At 36.9% G+C, this 25,636-nt stretch overlaps 1 protein-coding gene and 1 long non-coding RNA gene across 7 annotated transcripts in view; one reads left to right on the top strand and one right to left on the bottom strand.

The window, feature by feature from the left end:
* VPS8 (VPS8 subunit of CORVET complex) overlaps positions 1-25,636 on the bottom strand; it is a 254,636-nt gene that overhangs the window by 125,556 nt on the left and 103,444 nt on the right. For all 5 annotated transcript variants that reach the window (XM_077879951.1, XM_077879954.1, XM_077879952.1 and 2 more), the window contains 4 exons: positions 17,629-17,671; positions 16,163-16,235; positions 15,756-15,875; positions 4,803-4,874 (listed from right to left, as the gene is read on the bottom strand). In XM_077879951.1, the coding sequence (XP_077736077.1) occupies positions 4,803-4,874; positions 15,756-15,875; positions 16,163-16,235; positions 17,629-17,671 (308 nt within the window). The remainder of the gene's footprint in view (positions 1-4,802; positions 4,875-15,755; positions 15,876-16,162; positions 16,236-17,628; positions 17,672-25,636) is intronic.
* Positions 1-25,636, top strand: part of LOC144302522 (uncharacterized) — a 113,568-nt gene that overhangs the window by 42,560 nt on the left and 45,372 nt on the right. The window lies entirely within an intron of this gene.

The following is a 25,636-nucleotide window of genomic DNA, read 5'->3' as shown; positions in this document are numbered from 1 at the left end:
TTTAGTGTTTTTTGGGCATATTTCTAGGCACAATTTGGATGAGAACTGAATTGTTAGAGGTGGATTTCAAAAAAAATATTAATCATGTTTTCCTTTGGAATTCTTAAAAGAGAACCCTACTAAAGTTAAATTTATTTATTTATTTATTTATTTTTTTATTTAAAGTTAAATTTAAATTAAATTTAAGTAACCCTCAGGGCCCCTGGGTGGCTCAGTCAGTTAAGTGTCTGTCTTCGGCTCAGCTTCTGATCCTGGGGTCCTACGATCGACACCCATGTCAGGCTCCCTGTTCAATGGGAAGCCTGTTTCCCTCTCCCTCTGCCTGCTGCTCTACCTGCTTGTGCTCCCTCTCACTGTCAAATAAATAAATAAAATCTTTAAAAAATAATAAATTTAAGTAACTCTACCCAAAAGCTACCTATCAACACAGAAAGAACAGAGTCGTTCTGAGGTCTAAAAGTAAGGTAACCTGAAGGCACAGGAAAAGATGTTCAATATCACTAATCACCAAGGAAACGCAAGTTAAAACCACAATGAGATACCATGAATACTCACACCTGTCAGAATGGCAAGTATCAGAAAGACAAGAAATAACAAGCGTTAAGCAGGCACTGTCAGGAAATTTAACTGATGCAGCCACTGCGGAAAACGGTATGGAGGGTCCTCAAAAAACTGAAAATAGTATGATGCAGGAATTCCATCTCTAAGTATCTATCTGAAGAAAATAAAAACACTAATTCAGAAAGATATATGCACCCTTATGTTTACTGCAGCATTACTTAAAATGGCCAAGATATGGAAGCAGCCTAAATTCCATCTATAGATAAAGAGGTGGAAAAAAAATGGTGCACACACATACACACAGTGGAATATTACTCAGCCACAAAAAGGAATGAAATCTTACCATGTGCAACAACATAGATGGACATTATGCTAAGTATTAGTCATAATATTATTATATATTAATATATATATATATATGTGGCTATGAAAGCACAGTGGGGAGAATTAGAGAGGGAATTTGAAAAGAAACAAGAAAAGTAGGGAAATGTCAGGAAAGAGAGAGTAATCCAGGCAGGGAGAAGAGTGTGAGCAAAAGCATGGACACAGAAAAACACAAGTGTGTTTGAAGACCATGTGTTCCACTATAATGCAGCCCCATGCATTAGAAGAAAGGAGAAATCAGATTGAAAAGATGAGGCCTTGAATGTCATCCCAAGGAATCTAGAGTTTAGTCCACAAAAGACTGGGGAGCTACTGAAAATGTTCAACCAGGAAAGTTGATCGTGAGCAGCATGGTGCCTAGGAAAAGTATCCAGCTGGCAGTGAACAGGATAAAATCACACGAGGAAGAATTAAAAGGGAAAGAGCCCAGGCAAGTTGCAGCTGACTGCAGACGTCCAAAGGAGAGACAAAGGGGTCTGAACCAGGGCAGAGATCATGAAAACAGAAGCAGGAACAGGAGCAAAAGGCACTGCGAAGAGAGCGGCAACAGGACAAGGATTTATTTACCTGTGTGGAAAAGTGTGGCTAACAGAGGAATAAACAATGACACACTTGAGCCTGACAGGCAGGTCCAATGATGATGCCATCAGCAAAGAAAGAGAGTGAAGCATACTGGGAAGGAAGATCAGGTATTGTCTGGTATTAGCTGAACAACAAACTGGTCTACTGTGGGTCCTAAGACCCCCCTCCCACTTTCATTCAAAGATCAAGTGTAAGATTGCTCCTTTTGTAAAACAGTCCCTTGCGGTCCAGCTTTCGGCCTCTCCTCTTACTCTGCTAGTAGTGTATTCCGTTCTTTAACTTGTCCTGCTTTAGTCTAGCAACCATGGTTTCCTCAAGTGCATAATTCATCCTTACCAGAGCATGAGAATACTCATAATCTCTGTGTGTATCTAAATTTCAACGGATCCACTACAAAGAGCTCTCTGTAGCTTTAAAATACTCAGTCACCACTCCCTTTCAATGTGCAGGGGCTTCCCGAGGACTCAACTTTTGGACCCAACTAGGGCTCCTCTCTGCTTTCACCCTCCCTTTTACTCTCCAGGTATGAACTGTTTAACCATCTCATCCTAGAAACATCTTTTGAAAAAAACAGTTTTAACTCTCAGCCAATTCCCTCGCCACCTCACCAAGTGTCTGATGGTTACCATCCTGGAAATCCTGGTGTCTCTTCATTTCCTCTTACCTACTTCAGGGACCATGCTTACAAAATTTTCTGAGCAATTTTATACAAAGTCACAAATTAATGGCTTTTTACTTCTATGTCTCTAGCCATTCAGCACACATTGTATCACTCTATTTTTGATGCTCATCCAATGTTCTCTGGTCATTGCCTACATTCCTATTTTCACTGCCTCTGTCAGCAGCACACTTGTTAGTAAACTCTCTCATCAGAAATCAGAAAATAATCTCAAAGGTTCATTCTACATTGACCCAAGGTAAATGATATCAAATATCAAAACAATATACAGGGATAGCAATTCACAAATTGTAATAGTTTAAGTACTTCGTGGAGCATTATTCTTTTCATTTGAATTGTTCCTCCAACTTGGTATAGTTTTAAACTCAAATTCCCATTCAACTGACTTACAAACATGTCTTGAACACCTACCAGCATGCAGGCATTGTGCTGGACATATTCTGGACATGTTAAAACAATGATACATCTACAAATTCCTCATAGTCTCAGCTTACAGGAAACTCAACTCCAGGCAGGAAAATATACATGTAAACAATGACCATACAGCGTGCCATGTATAGCATACAGTGTTGTATGAACACAGAGAAGGGGCAACACATCAAACTGAAAGTGTGGAAAGGATTCTAAAAGAGTTTCTCATGGATGATATGATCATATTTGAGTTATGTCTTAAAAAATGGTTAGGAATTTGCCAGGCAGAGAAAGGGAAGGAAAGGCATGATAAGATGAAAACACACACACACAAAGAATGTAAGACATAAAGATAACACAGAAAGTTCAGTGAATTGCAATAATTTAATATGGTTGAGAAGCTCATAATACAGACAGTGTGTGTGTCACAGAGTTGTGTGGTAGGAGTAGGCGAGGAGAGCAGTTATAGAAAGTAATCAGGGACCAGAAAATACAGAAGGATCTTGGATGCCATGTAAAAACAACTTCAGATGAGTATGGCAGAAACTAGTATTTGTGCTCCTCCAACATCTGTTCTTCCCTCCTAACTTAGAAACAAAGCTCCTCATTTTAGGCCAAACACATGGTCACCATAATACAGATACAGAGTACATTTCTCAGTCTTAGTAGCTGAGAAGCAATATATCTAAGTTCTGATCAACATGTTCTAAGCTAAATTATAGTATACAACTTCTAAAAAGTCTATTTAAAGAGAGGGAACTCTCTTCATCTCTTTCTGCATTCAGACTGGCTAGAATGTAGAGATGATGGCTGGAACCCAAGCAGGTATTTTGGATGAAAAAACCCCCATGTACTCAGAATAACAACAGTTAAAGCAGAAGGCATCTACATCCATGATAAGTTTGTGAAGCCACTCTACTAGAACAGGTTGCCTACCTCCAGACTTTTATGAGAAAAATAAATTCCCATCATCATTCAACAATTGTTACTTTGAATTTCTCTCACAGTGGAACTTAATTCCAACTAATCCAACAGGGAGCCACAGAAGAATAAAGGAAAGGCAAGATCACAAATTAAAGGAGGACAAGATTAGGTATAGGGAGACCATTTAGTAAGCCCAAGTAAACATTCTCCACACCACCCACCTGGATCAAACTGGCATTATTTGGGGGCTTAGTGATCCTATTCTCATATTCATCACTGCCTATCCTACAAGGTCAATAAATAGCTCAAATAAGATAATGTACATAAATGTGTTTTGAAAATTATAAAAAACTATTATAAATGTAATAGATTAACGTCACACCCAATTAGAGAACATTTTATTTTTGGTCTCTTGTCCAAAATGATCTAAAATTCACTAAGAGGAGGAAATCTCCATTTTATAGCCAAATGAACAGGACAAAAAAGTTCTAAAGATTTCAACTACAAGAAGAAACTGGCCTGGTTCAAGCTGTGCAGATGGAAAGGAAAAGAATTTGTCTCTGCATTCATTCATTAGCAGCAGCATGGATCTCAAAATAACTTTGGACTGAATCTAGTTAGATTTAAATTGAGATGATCATCTCTGTGTGCCTCTCTAATCATTCTGAAGTGTTACCCATCATTTCAGTGCCATGGTCGACCTACAGCACCACCTAAGTAACACAGCAATGCTGGTGTGAGATGGAAGAAGATTCTTCACATTAATTATTTTCTCAAAGCATTCTGAAGTTAGTCATCATTATTTCACATAATCATACTAATATAGCAATTACCACAATATGTATTTCTCAGTAGTATCCTGTATTCTTATATCTAGTCTATAGCTGAGATACATTAATTTTTTTTGAAAGAATGATAAGTATTTCATTCAGGTTTGGAAGACAAAGATATCACAATAAAATTTTTAAATTTAATTTTAAATTAGATTATTTTAGAACTTGCTCTAAAACAATTCAATGTTCTTAAAATAAACATCAATACAAGGGTGCCTGGGTGGCTTAGCAGGTTAATAAGCATGACTCTTGATTTTGGTCAAGTCATGATCTCAAAGTCGTGAGATTGTGCCCTGTGTCAGGCTCCGCATTGGGCATGGAGCCTACTTAAGATTCTCTCTCCCCCTCTCCCTCTGCAACCTTCTCCCTAAAAATAAATAAATAAACATCTATTCTCTGAATACTTACTCTTTTTTTTGAATACTTACTTTCAACAAAATATCCACAATTCGTTGTTGATATTCTACAGCTTGCTTGTCATTTTTAAAATCTTCAAAAGTCTAATAGGAAGAAAATTTTAAAAATTATTATTATCTGCAAATTTTGAAATGAAACGACACTAAATTCTTATTAATAGTTAGATAAAATCCCAAATAAGATAACCATCCCTTATCAGATTTTTCCTTACATACCTTTAAATAATAAGCTGCTTTTAGCAAGTTAGGTAGAAAGCTATAGCACTTATTATTATATGGTATTCTGGGACTTTAAAAATAAATAACAAGCATAAAATTATAGCAACTATCATATAACCAAAGAGTGATCTGAGAAAGTTTATAGGCAATGAAAAAAGAAAAAACACTAATGGCAGGAGGCAATTTGTGAACAAGGCTTTGAGATGAACTACGTTACATACTCTGCCATCATTCCATTTAATGCTACTTGGAAATAATAACTGAAGTACAGCTTACTAACTTTCATGAAAAATAACTTTCATCATTTCCATGACAACTTAAAAAAATTATGTTCAATGATAGATATTTTCTAAAAATTATGGTAAAACTGTCACAATGTTAAAATCCTCAAGCCTACACACAAGGACTAGGTATCTTATTTCAAAACACTGCCAAGTACAGCACTTTTAATTTTATGTCCCTGTGCAAATAGAGCCAAATACATTTTGAACAGAACATGCACCAAAGTAAATGACAGAGTCAGATTCTAAAAATACCTAATACCTATAAAATGCATATATGAAAGAATTAAAATTTGTTCACTACCAAAAAAATCTAAATGAAATTATGTATTAAATAATAAAAATGATGAAAGACGAAGATCTTTCCCAGGGTTTCCACTTAGCACATGTGGGTCTTACAAATGTTTAAATCCATATAGTAATAATTTACTGCTTATTTTCCTAAAAAATAACTATACATTATTCCATTAAAAATTAATTAAAGCTATGAACTTTCAAGACTACATCACGGTTACATTCAAACCAAATGGGCTCTGAACTTCCCCCAACTTCTGCCAAATACCTCTGCTCATGCTGTTCTTCAATTAGCATGCCCTTCCTTCCCCTTTCCTGACACACGCTAAGTGCTTTACACAAATGAATGCTCATTTGTCTACTTAATGACAGAAAAATAAAATCTTTTCTTTTTTAAAAACTTTCTTCAACTAGACTACTTTGCTGCCAGTTCGTTGAAAAATGCTGAGATGAGTTACCAAGGAGACTGTAGGAACTCTCAATCTGGAAACTCAAACAGAAGAGATTTCAATGTTTAAGTGGGTTAAATATTACCCTGCCTAAAGACAGAGAGATGAACTAGAAAGTCTCTCAGTTCTATCTTCAGGTTTACAAAAACAACAAACATGAACACACTAACACAAACACATACCTCCACCTCCACCCCACCCCAGCTTGCGAAAGAGAGATGTCACTCTGCATATACAAATAAAACCTAATACCTGCTAATACAAATGCTATTCAACTAAAACACCAAATCATGGAGAATTAACATATGTATTAAAAAGCAACAGCAATGACAGCTAGTAAAAAAGAATTTCTCAGTCATTTTCCTTTTGGCAGCATGTATTCACTGCTTTGAAACAGATACTGAAAGTTTACTTCTATACACATAATTAAGTGATGATATACCACAGTATGAATATGATGATATACATTATGACATATTTTGATTAAAGTTAACAGCTGCCACTAACATGGCATATCACTGTTAAAACATAATCATTTCACAAAGATGCTTTGAATTATATAATGCTTGGTGAGCAGAATAACAGGCAACAATGTCCTAATGGAGAATAACACACACAGTCTGTGAAGCACAAAGGCATATAAGCCACCCGAGGGAGAGAAGATATGACCACAAGTAAAGTAAGAGAAATAGAAAACATAAGTGAAAAGAACTAAAAAAATAAATTTAAATTAAAAAGTAAAAAAAAAAAAATTAAAAAAAATTTTTTTTAAATTAAAAAGGAAGTAAAAGAGATGAGAGAAAAGGTGACAAACATAGAAGGTAAAGAAAACACAATATACAAATAATTGCAGTTTAAGATGAAATATAAAATAATGAAGTAGAAAAAGCATTTAAATCTGTAATTCAAGAAAACTTTCTTAAAATAAAGACTTGAATTCACATCTTGAAAAGGCTTACATTATACATAGTAAAACTAACCTAGAACAGTCACTTGTGAGCGATATCTTAGAGGAAAACTATTAGTCTTTAAAGACAAACTAGACTGGGAGAAAACATTTGCTAAGCTCATGTAATTGGGCAAGATACTTTTTTTTTTTTTAATTTTTATTTATTTATGATACTCACACAGAGAGAGAGAGAGAGAGAGAGGCAGAGACACAGGCAGAGGGAGAAGCAGGCTCCATGCACCGGGAGCCTGACATGGGATTCGATCCTGGGTCTCCAGGATCGCGCCCTGGGCCAAAGGCAGGCGCCAAACCACTGCGCCACCCAGGGATCCCTGGGCAAGATACTTGTATTTAAAATTCATAAAGAACTCTCAAAACCAGACAAGAAAATAAATACAATTAAAAAAAAATTTAAAAGAGAATATATGGATGACAAACATATTTTTGCTAATATATTTAAATAAAAAGATGCTTAATATCATTAGTTAGAAGGAAAATATGAATAAAAACCACAATGACATGCCATTATACACCTTTTAGAATGGTCAATTTAAAAAGATCAATTATAGCAAGTGTTGGTAAGATGAAGGAACTGATTGCTACTCACCTATACTATCAGTAAAAATGCAAAATGATAGAACCCCCTTAGAAAACAGCCTGCCAGTTTCTGACAAAGTAAAAGAATACATGTAACAAATACCCAGCAATTCTATTCTTTGGTATTTACTCAAGAGAAACAGAAATATATGTTTACACAAAGGCCTATACATAAATGTTCATAACAGCTGTATTCATAATAGCCTAAAACATAAAACAACTCCAAGGGCCATCTACTGGTGAACAGATTAACAAACTGTATATCCATAAAATGGAAAATTATACAGCCATAAAAAGGAACAACCTGGTTTGGGAGAAGATGGTGGCAGAGTAGAAGACTGGGCTTGCCTAGTCCCACAAATACAACTAGGTAACTATCAAATCATCCTACATATGCCAGAAATTGACCTGGAAACTGATAGAACAAACTCAACAACTAAAGGGAGAAAAGAGGCTATATCAAAGAAGGTAGAAAGTGCAGAGACATGGTTGAGGGGAGAAATGGATCATGACTGCCCTGGAGGAAAGGGAGTGAAGTTACAGAAAAGGGTGAGAGAGAAAGAAGCACCCAGAGGAATGCACAAGGAGAACATTCCCCCAGAGCCACTGGCTTGCGAAATGAGAGGGGTTGACTTTTATGAGTTCTTGCAACCAGCAGGGTTTGCAAGCCTGGATTTTTAAAGGTCAGCAAGGTTGGCTGGGATAGAGCCCAAAGAGCACTGAACTTCTCCTAAAGTGAAGACAGGTAAACAATTTGGGGGCAGACGTGGAACATCAATCTGAAGAGTGCCTGGAGCACAGACTAGGGAGACTATTTGCTCTCCTTGAGCACATCCCTGAGAGGCAACATTCACTGACACTCCCCTTCGGGAACAAAGGAGTTGGATGGGGCCATTTCCCTCTCCCACCACTCAGTATAACTTCAGAGCTGCCTGCGCCTGTGGGAAGCAGCACAGTGCTTCACCGGCTGCCTAACTTGCTTAACCTAAGCCCCACCCCCAGCACTCAGGTGGCACTGTCCTTCTCAGTCACACTTACCTCAGTCCCAGCTTGTTGGGCTCCGCCCCCAGAAGACCAGCATAAACCCCTGTCCACACTACATTTCCTGACCAGAGAGTTTTGCAGGGCCTCAGTTCCAGTGTAGGTGGTGACACATCTCATTTCACAAGCAGATAAGAGCACACCTAGTTAACACTCACCACCTTCCGGCCAGGGACCAAACACTGCTTCACAGCAGGCAAGGAGAGCCTTTGCTGATGATTGGCCTGAAGGATAAAGCAGCCAGAACACAACAGCAGAGTGCATGTGGCACACTCTGGTGACGTTCCCTCAAGTGACAGGCATTGGACACTACATGACCTCTTCATCATAAGGCCATTACTTTCTGGAGCAAGACGCATAACTGGCTTTTCTAACACTTAATAAGAAAGCAGCAATTAAGACAAAATGTGAAGACAGAGGAATGTATCCCAAATGAAAGAGCAAGATAAGGCCATAGCCAGTCTGTAAGTGAAAGAGATACACATAACATGCCTGGTAGAAAATTTAAAGTAACAATCATAAGAATATTCACTGGGTTTGAAAGAAGAATAGAAGACACCAGTAAGACCCTTATCATAAACATGTAAGAGTAAAAAGAAGAATCAGATGAAGAGTGCAGTAAACGAGATTAGAAACATACTTGATAAATGAACAGCAGATTAGAAGAAATGGAGGAATGAATCAATGACCTAGAACAAAAAGTAATAGAAAGCAGTGAAGCTGAACAAGAGAGAAGAATTATGCAAAACAAGAATAGACTCAGGGAACTCAGGGACTCCACTAAATGTAGTAACATTCATATTATAGGAGTCCTAGAAGAAGAAAAAAGAGAAAAGGGGGCAGAAAATTTATTTGAAGAAATAAGAGATGAAAACTTCCCTAATCTGGGGAAGGGAACAGATACAGAGATCTAGGAGTCACAGAGAACTCTCATCAAAATCATCAAAGCCTGGGACGCCTGGGTGGCTCAGCAGTTGAGCAGCTGCCTTCGGCTCAGGGCATGATCCCAGGGTCTGAGATCAAGTCCCGATCAGGCTCCTTGCAGGAAGCCTGCTTCTCCCTCTGCTTATGTCTCTCTCTCTCTCATGAATAAATAAAAAAAATCTTTTAAAAAAATCTCAAAAGCAGGCCAGAACCAAAGAATACTGCAATTAAATTTGCAAAATATAGTGATATAGAAAAATAATCTTAAAAGCAACAAAAGAAGTTATTAATTTACAAGGGAAAACCCATAAGGCTAGGGTTTCTGTTGAAAGAGATTTTTCAACAGAACCTTGGCAAGCCAGAAGAGAATGGCATGACACACTCAAAATGCTGAATAGCAAAAATCTGCAGCCAAGAATACTCTATCCAGCAAGGCTTCCATTTGGAATAGAAGGAGAAATAGAGTTTCTTAGAGAAAAACTGAAAAAGTTCATGATCACTAAACCAGCCCGGCAAGAAATATTATAGGGGACTCTTTGAGTGGAAAGGAGACAACAAAAGTGACAGTATAAATGCAGGAAACACAAAGCAGCAAAAATTAGTATTTTGGTAAAACTCTGTCAATGAACTCACACACAAAAAAGGATATACCAGATAATAACATATACCCAAAACATGTGGAGAGGAGAAAAGAATGGGAATTTGCAGAAAAGGTTATAAACAAACCTAATGGTAAGCACATATCAAAACCCACTAATAGGGGATCCCTGAGTGGCTCAGTGGTTTAGCGCCTGCCTTTGGCCCAGGATCGAGTCCCAGATCGGGCTCCCCATATGGAGCCTGCTTCTCCCTCTGCCTGTGTCTCTGCCTCTCTCTGTGTCTCTCATGAATAAATAAATAAAATCTTAAAAAACAAAACAAAACCCACTAATAAACATGCAAAGAATAAAGAGAAAGAAAACCACATACAGCACTAAAGGAAACCAGCAAAACATGAAAGAGACAAGGATCAGAGAAAATCTTCCCAAGTACCCATAAGTAATAAAATGGCAATAAACACATATCTATCAATAATAACTTTAAGCGTAAATGGACTAAATGCTCCAATCAAAAGACACAGGGTGACAGATAAGAAAACAAGACCCATCTATATGCTGCCTACAAGAGATTCATTTTAGATCTAAAGATCTAAACTTTCAGATTGAACGTGAGGAGATGGAGAAATATTTATTACACAAATGGATGTCAAAAGAAAGCTGGCGTAGCAAATAAGACTTTAAAACAGACTGTCACGAGACAAAGAGGGGCGCTATATAATAAAGAGAACAATAAGAAAATGTAAATGTTTATGCACTGAAAATATAAACTGTAAATGTTTATGCACTGAAGATGGTAGCATCCAAATATATAAAACATTTACTAATAAAGTAACTAATTGATAATAACACAATAGTAGAGCACTTTACCACCCCCACTTATATCAATGGACAGATCATCTAACAGAAAATCAACAGGGAAACAATGGCTTTGAATGACATACTCCACCAGATGGTCTAAAACAGAATACACATTCTTTTTTAAGTGCACATGGAACATTCTCTAGAATAAATCACATATTAGGTAACAAAACAGGCTTCAACAAATACAAAAAGACTGAAATCATACCATGCACCTTTTCTGAAACAATGTTATGAAACCAGAAGTCAACCATAAGAAAAAAATCTGGAAAGACCACAAATACATGGAGGTTAAACAACATGTGACTCAATGATGAATGAGTCAACCAGAAAAATCAAAGAAGAAATATATATACGGACACAAATGAAAGTGAAAACACAATGGTATAACCTTTGGGATGCAACAAAAGTGGTCTTAAGAGAGAAGTATACAGTAATACAGTCCCCTCAAAAAGCAAGAAGAATCTCAAACAACTGAACCTTATAACTAGAGAAGCTAGAAAAAGAACAACAAACAAATCCAAAACAGTAAAAGGAAGGAAATAATAAAGATTGGAGCAGAAATAAATGATAGAGAAACTAAAAAAACAATAAAACAGATCAATGAAACCAGGAGTTAATTCTTTGAAAAAATTGATAAATCCCTAGCCAGACTTATCAAAAAGAGAAATAAATAAAATCACAAATGAGAGAAGGGAAATAACAACCAATACCACAGAAGAACAATTTTAAGAGAATGTTATGAGAAACTATATGCCAACAAATGGATAACCAAGAAGAAATGAATAAAATTCTAGAAACATATAAACTACCCAAACAGAAAGAAAAACTTGAATAGACCAATAGCCAGAAAAGAAACTTATCCAATAATTTAAAAAACTCCCAAAAAACAAAAATCCAGGACCAGATGGCTTCACAGGTAAATTCTAAATTAGAGTTAATATATATATAAACATTTAAAGAAGTGTTAATAGGGGATCCCTGGGTGGCTCAGCAGTTTAGCGCCTGCCTTTGGCCCAGGGCATGATCCTGGAGTCCCGGGATCGAGTCCCACATCAGGCTCCCTGCATGGAGCCTGCTTCTCTGTCTGCCTGTGTCTCTCCCTCTCTCTCTGTCTCTCATGAATAAATAAATAAAATCTTTAAAAAAAAAATAAAATAAAGAAGCATTAATACCTATTCTTCTCAAACTATTCCAAAAAATAGAAAAGGAAGAAAAATATCCAAATTAATTTTATAAGGCCAGCATTACCCTGATACCAAAACCAGATAAAGACACCACAAAAAAAGAGAACTATAGGCCATTAACATCCCTGAGAAACATAGATGCAAAATTTCTCAATGGAATACTAGCAAACCAAATCTAACAATACATTAAAAAAAGAAATCATTCACCACAATCAAGTGGATTTATTCCTGGGTTGCTAGTTCAAAATTCACAAATCAATCATGACACATACATACATTTCACTCATATGTGGAATTTAAGAAAAACAAGCAAAGGGAAAAAAAGAGAGGCAAACCAAGAAGTCTCTTAACCAAAGAGAATAGACTAACAGTTACTAGAGAAGTGGGTCAGGGGATGGGTGAAACAGGTGATGGGGATGAAGGAGTACGTTTGTAAAGAGCATCAAGTGCTGTATGGAAGTGCTGAATCACTATAGCGTACACCTGAAACTAATATTACACTATATGTTAACTGTAATTTAAATAAAAATTTTTTAAAAAGAACAATCAATATAAGCAATAGCATTGATAAATCTTGAAAGCATTATTTTAAGTGAAAGAAGCTCCAAAAAATGACAAAGCATATGATTCTATTCATATGACAGTCTGGAAAAGACAAAATTTCAGCGTTAGAAAGCAAATTGGTAATTCCCAGGGGCTAGGGTGTAGGACTAACTACAGAACTGCAAAAGTGACCTTTTGGCATCATGGAAATGTTCCATAGCTAGACTGTAGGAGAGGTCACAAGACTATACATTTGTCAAACTCTTCTCTTGAAATGGATGAACTATATTTTGCATATATTATACCTCAAGGAAGCTAAATTTAATGAAAAAACATTCCTAAATGAAAAAAGGTGGTAAGATGTGACTTAAAAATTTGTCACATAAATTCTTGTGTCTCCCTGAAAATGTTTTTTTAAGACATATTTACTGAATTAGGAAGGTTACATGATTAATCAATCATAGCAAAATAGGGTGAATGCAGGATTTTGGATTCTAAGTCTTACCAATTTCTCCAGCTCTGGTATTTACAGAGCTGTATCATGCAGCCAACACTTGATACAAGCATAGAAGAAAAACCCAAGGTCTTTTATTTTTTTTTTTTTAAGATTTTATTTATTTATTCATGAGAGAGAGAGAGAGAAAGAGGGGCAGAGACACAGGCAGAGGGAGAAGCAGGCTCCATGCAGAGAACCTGACATGGGACTTGATCCTGGGTCTTCAGGATCACGCCCCAGGCTGAAGGTGGCGCCAAACCGCTGGGCCACGGGGGCTACCCAAACCCAAGGTCTTGAAAGGCATTTCAAATTCATTAAGTTCAAAAAGAGAACTAATGTCTGTATCTCCCCCACCCCTTACCAGAACCCTGCTCTACCCCTCATCTCCTGAGAAACTGGTTTCTCCTCTGATTCCCTACTGAATAAATAAACCACTGTATACCCAGTTAGCCAAGTCAGAAATCTAGGAATCTTTAATGCTTTCCATTTGTCTTATTCTTCACATCCAACTGGGTAATAAGCCCTAAGGTTTAGGCCAATTTGTTTCCTAAAATATCTTTCAAATCCTTTCACATTATCCCTGGTGTCACTGTCCTAATTCAAGTAACCTTTATCTTCTACCTATTTACTACAGAAATTTGCTAACAGATTTTCTTGCCTCCAAAGTGGTCTTATTTCAACCTTTTTCATACAGTAGTCAGAGGGAATTTTTCTAAACTACCAATCATTATATTCTTCTCCCTAAAAGGTTTCAATGGCACCCTATTGCTCTAGTGTATATGGATTCACTATGGATTATAAAATTCTCACTACGGATTACAAAATTCAATCTTTATCTACCTCTTTGGGTTTGTTTCTCACTATAGGCTTCCTTATCCTTCAAGATGTGGCCATACTAATTTCCTTTTTTCCCAATTCCCTGAGCATACCTTGGTCTGTCTTGTTTCCAGGCCTCTTTACATATTTTGTTCTTCTACCTAGAGTATTTTTCCCTAATCTTAACCTAACTTCTACTCATCCTTTGAGACTCACATGGACATCATTTCATATAAGAAACCTTTCTTAACCTTCTATTAGATTCCTCTCTTAAGTGTGTATAGGGTATGGCATGCTGCACTTCTCCAATAGCATGTACTACACTATGCTGTAATTACTTATCTAAAAGTCTCGATCCTCTTTCTCCACAAAGGCAGGATTTGTATTTTGTAAGCCAAGGTTACACTCCCAGGTAGTACAGTACATGTGATAAACTAGGTACTCAACTATTTATTAAGCAAATGAAATTGTACCGAAGCCTTATGATCAATCCTCATATCATAATTCAGATATCAGCACAAGTCCCAATGGTCTTCAGTGTTACTAGAGCCCTTAAAAAATGAAAATTAGGGATGCCTGGATGGATCAGTGGCTGGGCGTCAGTCTTCAGCTCGGGGTGTGATCCTGGAGTTCTGGGATCGAGTCCCACATTGGGCTCCCTGCATGGAGCCTGCTTCTCCCTCTGCCTGTGTCTGCCTCTCTCTGTCTCTCCTGAATAAATAAATAAATACAATCTTAAAAAAAAAAAGATTACTTAAAATTCTTTGTTGCTCTCTACCACTCATTCTGCACTCTCTGCCTCACGACTTTGTTTTTTTTTTCCTACATGCCAGATACCAAGTACCCTTATGTTCTCTAAGGTTGTCTAAGGTTTCTTAAACCAACTAGATCTGACTTCCACTTCTAAGTTTTTTTTCCTTTTTCCTGTACAATTAAAATTACCACTTCTGAAGTCAGATATTTAAATAAACTAATTAAAAGTATAATATATTTGGAAATCTTACCCTTCTCATGGGCATTTTTTAAAGTTTAAGAGTTTATTATATTATTCAATTTGTAAATGTACTGTATGATCAGCAGAGAAATTTGGCCCATCTCACAATTGTGTTTTATGCATTTGTGAATCTGCTGCTTTTCTAAACACTATAATATAAACACTATCCATGTTATCAAAAGCTTTTTAAAAAACACTAATACTATTTAATTGTAAAGATATGTGTTATATAATTATCCCCCTGGGGGCATTTTCACAGAGAACCTGGCTCACCCGAATCCATCTTTAATTAAATATGAATAAGGATGCTTTTTCAGCAGGAAGCTTCCATATTCCATTTAAACTCCAGTGATTTCCACTGTCATGTCCTTCAGATTCTTCTTCCATATTCAGTATGTCAACTAATATAACTTATGAAACCAAAAATGTACTGCATTTCTAATACTGCTTTAACTTTTTGATAAATCAGTACGTATTAGAGACAAAGAGACACGGGGGCAGTGGGGGAATATGTAAGGAGGAAGGGAAGCGGTGGGGGGAAGAAGGGAGATAAAGAATTAGGAAGTATCGGTGGCACAACAAAATTAAACATTTTGAAATGATTACTGTTCACTTTTAGGGCGTAAAAATTGCACCTGCATAGATTTTTTTAATAGAAAGAAGGATGTTTATCACCCTGGTTCCTCTAAAAACCCCTCAAAATTGTATTATCTCTTACCAGCGCCAAAACATTTAGAAATTCTCTTGTGTCAAAATGTAGCAGAGTTCGAACATAGGGGTAGATTTCTTCCTCAGGGGAAGCTTCTGCTGAATGCAGGCGAATCAGAAATTCAAAAACCTGCAGGTTGAAAGAAAAGTTGATTATTTTCTCTCCTTACAAAGTATCTTGCTGAAGCAACATTCCCAGTTGGACAAAATAAAGGCATGTCAATTTAGTTTAACTTGCCACCATGTTATAACTTCTCTAATCTGTCTCAGCTCTAATTCCTGGCTGCAGTGATGGTGAGTATGGTCTCTCCCACCACAGCAGATAGCTTCTCACCTGTAACCCTCAATTACAGTTCATCTTTTGTGCATTTTAGCAAGAAGTGTAGATTGTAAAGATGCTGTGGAAATAGCACCAACCTGGTTTTTAACCAAGGGAACAAGATCTTCAGGGATGTCACCAAGAGGATAGGCTCGGCCTGCAAGACAACAGCTAGAAGAAAAGAACAGAACAGACTTGGTGACTTATAATGGGCTGACTTCCAGGTAATATACAGTTTCTCAGACCGAAGATACTAACTTGATTTTTAACCAGGCTCAGCTTTTGTCAGATCGAGTTCAAACCTGATCAAGATGTGAGCCAGTTCAGAAACTGTAGCCAACAGGGATGGTGTTGAAATAACACATCCTGTGACAGGGTGAGCACTTTCATTTCTTCTTATTTTTCCTAAGAAAAACCCAGACTGCACTAGGCGGACAAGAAGGAATGAGAACAGACTATCTGAAAGTCTCACACTGAGCACCAGAAAAAATCTAATGGCACCATTACGTTATGATTTACTGGTTAAAAGTAAAGTTCTTAGAGACTTTAAACTAGTGGGTCTAAGAAGAGTGATTACAGACAGGGAATGAGGTAGGCTAACAAATGTCTGGAAAATGTCTGCAATATTACAAGTCTTCAGAGACAGGAAAACCTGATGAGAACTTAACTGTACAGTTTTACCTCTAAATCAGACCTTCCTTACAGCTAATGCTTTATGGATTATGCTTGCAGGCTGAACTATAAAGACGTCTTCTGAATATGTCCACGTTTTGTGATGGGAGGGGCACCAATTTAAACTTTTTGGAACTAGTCATTAATTTTGAATGGATTAGGGACCGCATATTCTAAGAAGTTTAAAGTAACAGATAAAGTACTAGCTAGATGCTGCAATGTTCTTCTAAAGAATCAACATAACAAGTGTGAAATAGGTCTCAAAGTGAACTCTGACACTAGATAGGAGCTAAAATGATGGTCTGGCAGATTGTCGCCTGTGTGTCTGGAGCCTGGCAGCCAGTTATCCATCTAAAAGTTCTACAGGACACAATTCTTAGACTGCAGACTCTGCAAGGAGTAACGAGATAAGACATTTCACAACCTCTGTCATTAACTTCATGATCTAAACACATCTTTTTCCCTTTTATATAAAATAGAAACAACATATATTCCACAGAGCCATCAGTAGTAAAATATTCTACCACCAGGCTTTCTCAAACTCAGCCCTTATTGGTATTTTGACAGAGATAATTCTTTGTTGTGTGGACCACCCTGTGTACTGCAAGAGACTCAGCAACATTCCTGGCCACCACCCACCAGATGCCAGCAGCATCTCTCCCCTAGCCCCAGTTGTGACAAACAAAAATATCTCTGGACATTGCCAAACAACAGGGTTGGGGGTTCACCAACAGAGGACAAAATCACCCATGACTGAGAACCATTATTGTACATACAAAAACTGAAACACGAAAAGCACTACAAAGATAGGAGATGACAGTACCTCTAAGGATACAGGGGGGTAATTATAGAAGAAGCATATACACAGATAAAGTTTTTAAAAATCTCTTACCTAATATATACGAGAAGCTTGTTGCCCATAACAACTTGCTCATCTAAAATAGAAAAAAGTTATCTTCAGCAATTCTCTCAAAACCTTTTTGGAAATATAATCTTTATTTGCAAACAAAATAAAGCTTGGCTATTAAGGTAAATATCTTCCTAAATAACACACAATTTGATAAGACCACTTTAATTCTTCATTTTAGAATTTTCATTAGATCCTTCTCACAGAGACAAAATCAAGGAGTCAAACAAGGGAACAGCAGAAGACATACAACTGAGAGTAGAGAGCCAAGTATCATTGGCTTAACCAATAATAGGGGAAGGTGTAGAACAGGCAATGAGTTGATGAGTTAAAGATCATGGCCAATTAAGTAATAAGGATAAGTATGTCTTCTCAAAAAAAAAAAAAAAGGATAAGTATAATGTCTTCTCATTTGCAACATGGACTCTTACTACTTATTGTGTTCTAGGGCTGAGAAGGCCACTGTTCGCGAATGTTTAAAAGACTTAGATTAGTTTTAGGCCAAGGGGTTAAGGGCAACATAGAACAGAGTAGGAGGAGTCTCAAGAGTGGGTAAAGTGATCAGTAATTCTTATAGTGTACAGATTATAGGAATTTGTAATTAGTAGCAATAAGCTGCAGTTTCTATTTTTGATATGTGAATAGGCATAATGCAAGCAAGTGTACGTCTCTTAATCAATAATCCTTTCTAAATATTCCAAATCTGTTTTAAGTGCAAATAAACTTGAACTGCTTGAAATTATATGAATAATTACATTTTGCTTCGATTCCAAACTTTTAAAAATTAATAAACCTTATTTTTTGGAGAAGTGTCACTAGGTTCAACGCAAAACTGAGAGGAAATATAGACTTCCCATATACCCACTTATCCCCCCTGCCACACAATCTCCTCCACTATCAACATCTGCTCCAGAATGGTTCATTCTTTATCATCAGTGAATCTACAGCGATACATCATCACATTAAGTCCACAATTTGTATTAGAGTTCACTATTAAGGTTGTGCATTCTATGGGTTTTGGCAAATGTATGCTGATGGATGAGCACCATTATTGTACAGAATAGTTTCACTTCTCTAAAGTCCTCTATGCTCAGCCTCCCTCTCCATCAACCTCTAGCAAACACGGATTCTTTTATTGTCTCCATAGTTATGCCTTTTACAGCATGTCGGATAATTGGAATCAGACAATATGTACCCTTTTCAGACAATATGTACCCTTTTCAGATAGGCTTCTTTCATTAGTGATATGCATTAAAAGTTTCCACTTTTAAAAGACACTTTCCATGTCTTTTCATGGGTTGACACTTCATTTCTTTTTAGAGCTAAATAATATTCCATTGTATGTATGTACCACAGTTTATCCATTCACCTACCAAAGTACATCTTGGTTGCTTCCTAGTTTGGGCAATTATAAAGAGAGATGCTATAAACATCTGCGTGCAGGTTTTTTAAATATGAAAGCATGACTGCTGGATCATACAGCATAAGTATGTTTAGTTTTGTTAGAAATTGCCAAACTATCTTCCACAGTGGCTGTACCATTATGCATTCCCACCAGCAGTGAATGAGAATTCCTGTTGCTGCACATCATTGCCAGAACTTGGGTGTTGCCAGTGTTACAGATTCTGGCCATTCCAATAGACATGTAGTGGCATCTCACTGTTGTTTTAATTTTAATGTCCTAATGATATTGAACATCTTTTCATATGCTTACTTGACCTCTGTGTATCTTCTTTGGTGAGATGTCTTTCAGATAACCCATTTTTGAAAATTTCAATTCAATAAATTAACATATAATGTATTACTGGTAGAGGTCAGTGGTAGAGGTCAGTGATTCATCAGTCTTATATAATACCCAGTGCTCATTACATCATGTACCCTCCTTAATATCCTAATATCACCCAATTACACCATCCCCTCATCCCCTCCCCTTCAGCAACCTTTATTTCTTTCCTATGATTAAGAGTCTCTATGGCTTATTTACCCCTCTGATTTCATCTTGTTTTATTTTTTTCCTCTCTTCCCCATGATTGTTTTGTTTCTTAAATTCACAAATGAGTGAGATCATATAACTGTCTTTGTCTGATTGACTTATTTTGCTTAGCATAATGTCCTCTAGTTAGTTCTATCCATATCTTTACAAATGGCAAGATTTCAATTTTTGATGGCTAAGTAGTATTCCATTGTGTGTATATATACCACATCATCTTTATCCATTCATCTGTTGATGGACATCTGGGCTCTTTCCATAGTTTGGCTATTATGGACATTGCTGCTATAAACACTGGGGTGCAGATGCCCCTTCAGATCACTACATTTGTGTCTTTAGGGTAAAAACCCAGTAGTGTAATGCTGGGTTGTAGGATAGCTCTATTTTCAACTTTTTGAGGAACCTCTATACTATTTTCCAGAGTTGCTGTACCAGCTTGCATTCCCATCAATAGTATAAGAGAGTTCCCCTTTCTCTGCATCCTTGTCAATATTTGTCATTTCCTGACTTGTTAATTTTAGTCATTCTGACTGGTGTGAGGTGGTATCTCATTGTGGTTTTGATCTGTACTTCCCTGATGCCAAGTGATGTTAAGCATTTTTTCATGCATCTGTTGGCTGTTTGTACGTCTTCTTTGGAGAAATGTCCATTCATGTCTTCTGCCCATTTCTTGATTGGATTATTTGTCCTTTGGGTTTTGAGTTTGATAAGTTCTTTATAGATTTTGGATACTACCTCTTTATCTGATATGTCATTTGCTAATATCTTCTCCCAATCTGCCAGTTGTCTTTTGGTTTTGTCAACTATTTCCTTTGCTATGCAAAAGTTTTTTTATCTTGATGAAGTCCCAGTGGTTCATTTTTGCCTTTGTTTCCCTTGCCTTTGGAGATGTGTCTAACAAGAAGTTGCTGCCGAGGTCAAAGAGGTTGCTGCCTGTGTTCTCCTCTAGGATTTATGTTCTTTATCAAGTTGAGAAAGTTTTCCTCTACTCCTAAGTTATTCAGAGTTTTTCATGAATGGGTATCAGATTTTGTCGAATGCTTTTTCTGCATCTATTGCTATGATCATAAGATTTTCATCTCTTGCTTATTGATGGAATGGAACACATTAATTAATTTTCAAATGCTAAAGCAGCCTTGTACCTGGGTATATCTTACTTAGTTGTAGTGAATAATTCTTTTTATACATTCTTGGATTCAATTTGGTGATATTTTATTGAGGGTTTCTACATCTATGCTCATGAAACATACTTGTCTGAAGTTTTATTTTCTATAACGTCTTTGTCTGATTTTGCTATTAGGGTAATTAAGGTAATGGTGGCCTCACAGAATGAGTTAGAAGTATTCCCTTAGCTCTGGCTTTTAGAAGAGATTGAAGAGAATTGGTATAATTTCTTCCTTAAATATTTGGTAGAATATACCAGTGAAACCCATCTGGGCCTGGCACTTCTGTTTGAGGAGGTTATTAATAATCGATTCAATTTCTGTAATAGATGTAGGCCTATGCAGATTGTCAACTTAATCTTGTGTAAGTTTTGGCAAATTGTATCCTTCAAAGAACTGGTCTATTTCATGAGGGTATCAAATTTGTGGACATGGAAGTATTCATAATATTCCTTTCTTATCCTTTTAATATCCATGGGATCTGTATCTATCTTTTCTTTCATTTCTAATATTAGTAATTTGTGTGTTTTTTTCTTTGTTGGCATGGCTACAGGCTAACCAATTTTACTGATCTTTTCAAAAAATGCTTTTCAAAAAAGTCAACAATTTTCTCTGAGTTCATGGATTTCTGCTCTGACGTTTATTTCTTTTCTTTGCTCATTTTGGACGTAATTTGCTCTTCTTTTTCTAAATTCCTAAACAAGAAGCTTAGATTTTAAGTCTTTCTTCCTTTCTAATAGATGCATTCAATGCTATAAATTTCCCACAGAGCACTGCTTTTGCTGCATCTCGCAAATTATAAGTTATTTTCATTTAGTTAAAAACAAATTTCTTGAGATTTCTCCTTTGTCTCATATTTTACTTAGAATGATCATTTCCCTCACAGCCCAGGTCTCTGCAGACCAGCTTAGCAAGGGGCACTAACAGCCATCCATTTATGCCCCCACCCCCACCCCCGAGTCCAGTTATTATTGTTTTTTTTTTTTGCAAAGAGATGAAACTCCTCCGCTCTGGCCCCTATGTCTAGTGAACACACCAGGGGAGGGCAAGAATCGAGTTTATTCCCTGTCCTTGTCTCCTCTGTGAATTGAATTTCAGAAACTTTTTTATACATGCAACACAAAGCTTCCAGATCCATAAAATATCCCATTGATAAGGCAGAAAAAGGGGTTTTGTTTTGTTTTGTGTTTTTCTTTTTTTGGAAACTGCACTTTAAATTCTGCTATAGCATAGGAGCGCAGGACATGTATCCTCATTTGCCTGCCTGATTCTATGGTGGTGTCACTTTTATGTTGTGTTCTTGGCGCTGGAACTGCTATCCTTTACAGTTCTGTTTCCCAAGCTCTGTTCAAGTTAAACTCATGTAAACTCTGGCTGGGAATAGCACCCATGTGCTGCATAAGTTTCTATTTGGATACCAATCCACAGGCCTCAGGAAATCGTCTGCCATGTATCAATAATAATTAGTGGCAATGATGTCATTCTGAAAAGCTACAATACTTATACAGTAAATTTTACAATTCTTTGGGGAAAAAATTATAAGAAAAATAAAATTTTTTGTTTTACCTTCACTTACTAATTTCTATGATGTTCTTTCTTAGATCTGAATTTCTTTTTAAGATTTATTTATTCATGAGAGACAGAGAGAGAGAGAGACAGAGACACAGGCAGAGGGAGAAGCAGGCTCCATGCAGGGAGCCTGACGTGGGACTCGATCCTGGGTCCCCGGATCACACCCTGGGCTGAAGGCGGCGCTAAACCACTGAGCCACCGGGGCTGCCCTGGATCTGAATTTCTTACCTATATTATTTTCTTTCTCTCTAAAGAACCTTTTTTTTTTTTTTTAAACATTTCTTGCAAGACAGGTTTATTGGCAACAAATTTCCTGCATGTTGGTGTCTAATAAAGCCGATTTTTCCTTCACTTTCAAAGGATAATTTTACAGGGTACAAAATTATATGTTGATGGGTTTTTTTTTTCTCTAAACACTTTAAATATTTGTTCCCAACACTTTAAATATTTACTTTACTCTCTTCTTTCTTGCATGGTTTCTAAGAAGTTGAATGTAATTCTCATTTTTGCTCCCTGACAGGTAAGGCTCTTTTTCCCTCTGCCCTCTTTCAGAATCTTTGTTTTTTCTGCAGTTTAAGGCAGCCCAGGTGGCTCAGCAGTTTAGCGCCGCCTTCAGCCTGGGCCTGATCCTGGGGACCCGGGATAGAGTCCCACGTCAGGCTCCCTGCATGGAGCCTGGTTCTCCCTCTGCCTGTATCTCTACCTCTACCTCTCTCTCTCTCTCTCTCTCTCTCTCTCTCTGTGTCTCTCATGAATAAATAAATAAAATTTTAAAAAGAAAAAGAATCTTTTCTGCATTTAAGGTGTGGGTTTTTTGTGAGTTTTGTTTTTGGTTTTTGCCGTTTATCCTGCTTGGTGTTCTCCGAACTTCCTGGCTTGTGGTCTGGTGTCTGACATTAATTTGGGAAAATCCTCAGTTATTATTGCTTCAAATACTGCCTTTGTTTCTTTCTTCCTTTTCCCTCTGATATTCCCACTATGTGTATGTTACACCTTTTGTAGTTGTTCCACAGTTTCCACAGAACACTTAGATGTTCTGTTCTGCTTTTTTTCAGTCTTTCTCTTGGCTTTTCATTTTTGAACTTTGTTATGTCCTCAAGCTGAGAAGTTCTTTCCTCAACTATGTCCAGTCTATTAATGACCCACACCATCAAAGGTATTCTTCATTTCTGTGAGCTTTATGGCATTTTAATGTTACTTAGTCCTATCCTCCTTTCCCCAACTTTACTATAGCTCTGAAAACCAACAGCCTGGTACAAAGCAGCAAACTAGTGATCACCTGAGGGGACAAAATGGGCTTGGAGCTCCCCCAAAGCTTCATCCCCAGAGAAGCACAACTATGTGACCTATTTGGCAGCTCACTTAAAAGCTCCACTCTCAAGGTTTGTCTTTTTTTGTCCCAACTCAGAGCTTACTCAGTGCAAATACCACTATCAACACTCCCACCCCCATCACCCAGGTATCTCTCAAAAACAATCGGCGCAACTGTTTAATTTTACTGGTGCCAGAGGTTGTACTAAAAGAATGAAATAACAAACTCAACAAAAAACTTAAAAGGAGAAACTGGAGAATGGGAGTCTTCAGGGGGCTTTCAAAAGTTCCAACATATTTCCACAACTCTAGAAAGACATGTGCACATACAGGGTTGTGACATATTGAGGAAAGACCTGGAAAAGCCCTAATCTACTCATGGCTGACTCTGAGGCTCTGCATACGCAGGAAGTAAAGGTTAAGGCAGAATTATAAGCTGCATGCTGAAGCAATGAAAGTTCCAAAATAAGATGAAGCAAACTTAAAGACTTAAAGTAAGACAAAAACAATTCAACAGTAATACTTGGGGACTTCACTAATCTACTTTCCATAATGGATAGATCAATTAGCAGAAGATGAATAGTAATAGAAATCTTAAACAAAATTATAAGCCAGATAGACCTAACAGACATCTATAGAATATTCCACTCAATAACAAAACATATTCAACACATTATTTTCAAGTGCATATGGAACATTCTCCAGAACAGATCCTACATTAGGCTACAAAGTAAGTCTTGGGGAGCCTGGATGGTTTACTTAAGCATCCGACTCTTGATTTCAGCTCAGGTCTTGATCTCAGAGTCATCAGATCAAGCCCCACATCCAGCTCTGTGCTCAGCATGGAATCTGCTTGAGATTCTCTCTCTCTCCCTCTGCCCCTACCCCAGCTCCCTCTCTCTCCCTCCCTCTCAAAATAATAAATAAATTAAGTCAGTCAGTCTCAATGAATTTAAAACAATAGAAATCATACAAAGTATGTTCTATGGGTACAATGAAATAAGATGAGAAATCAGTATCAGAAGGAAATGTGAGAAAATCACAGACATCCTGAAATTAACATCCTTAAAAAAAATATCACAAGGAAAATTAACAATTACTTTGAGATGAATGAAAATAAAGACACAACATACCAAAATTTATGGAATGCAGCTAATACATTACTAAGAAGAATATTTACAGATAAAACACACCTATTTTAAAAAGAAAGATTTCAAATCAATAACCTAAAATTCCACTTCAAAAAGCTAAAACAAGGGATCCCTGGGTGGCGCAGCGGTTTAGCGCCTGCCTTTGGCCCAGGGCGCAATCCTGGAGACCTGGGATCGAATCCCACATCGGGCTCCCAGTGTATGGAGCCTGCTTCTCCCTCTGTGTCTCTGCCTCTCTCTCTGTGTGACTATCATAAATAAATAAAAATTTAAAAAAAATATTCCAAAAAGTTAAAACAAAAGAAAGAAAGGGCAAATCAAACCCAATTAGTAATAAGATGAAGGAAGTAAATATTAAAGATTAATGCTAAAATAAATGAAAGGTGAAAGGGAAATAAAAAATATCAGTAAAGTCAAAATTGGTTCTCTGGAGACCAACAAAATTGACAAAACTTTAGCTGACAGACCAAGAAGAGAGAAGGCTCAAATTACTCAAATCAGTAATAAAAGAAGAGATATCACTACTGACCTTATAAAAATAAAAGGAATTACAAAAGAATACCTTAAGCACTATATGCCAACAAATTAGATAACACAGATGAAATGGACAAATTCCTAGAAACACACAAACTACAAACACTGACTGAAAATGAAATAGATAATCTGAATAGACTACAACAAGCAAAAAGATTGAACTTAAAACTTCCAACCAAGAATATCCCAGGCTCACATGTCTTCACTAATGAATTCTACCAAACATTTTTTTTTTTGAAGATTTATTTATTTTAGAGAGTGCATGAAAGAGG

The sequence above is a fragment of the Canis aureus genome, chromosome 31, assembly GCF_053574225.1.
Source record: "Canis aureus isolate CA01 chromosome 31, VMU_Caureus_v.1.0, whole genome shotgun sequence".
Lineage (NCBI taxonomy): Eukaryota > Metazoa > Chordata > Mammalia > Carnivora > Canidae > Canis > Canis aureus.
This window is presented reverse-complemented; position numbering and strand designations above follow the sequence as displayed.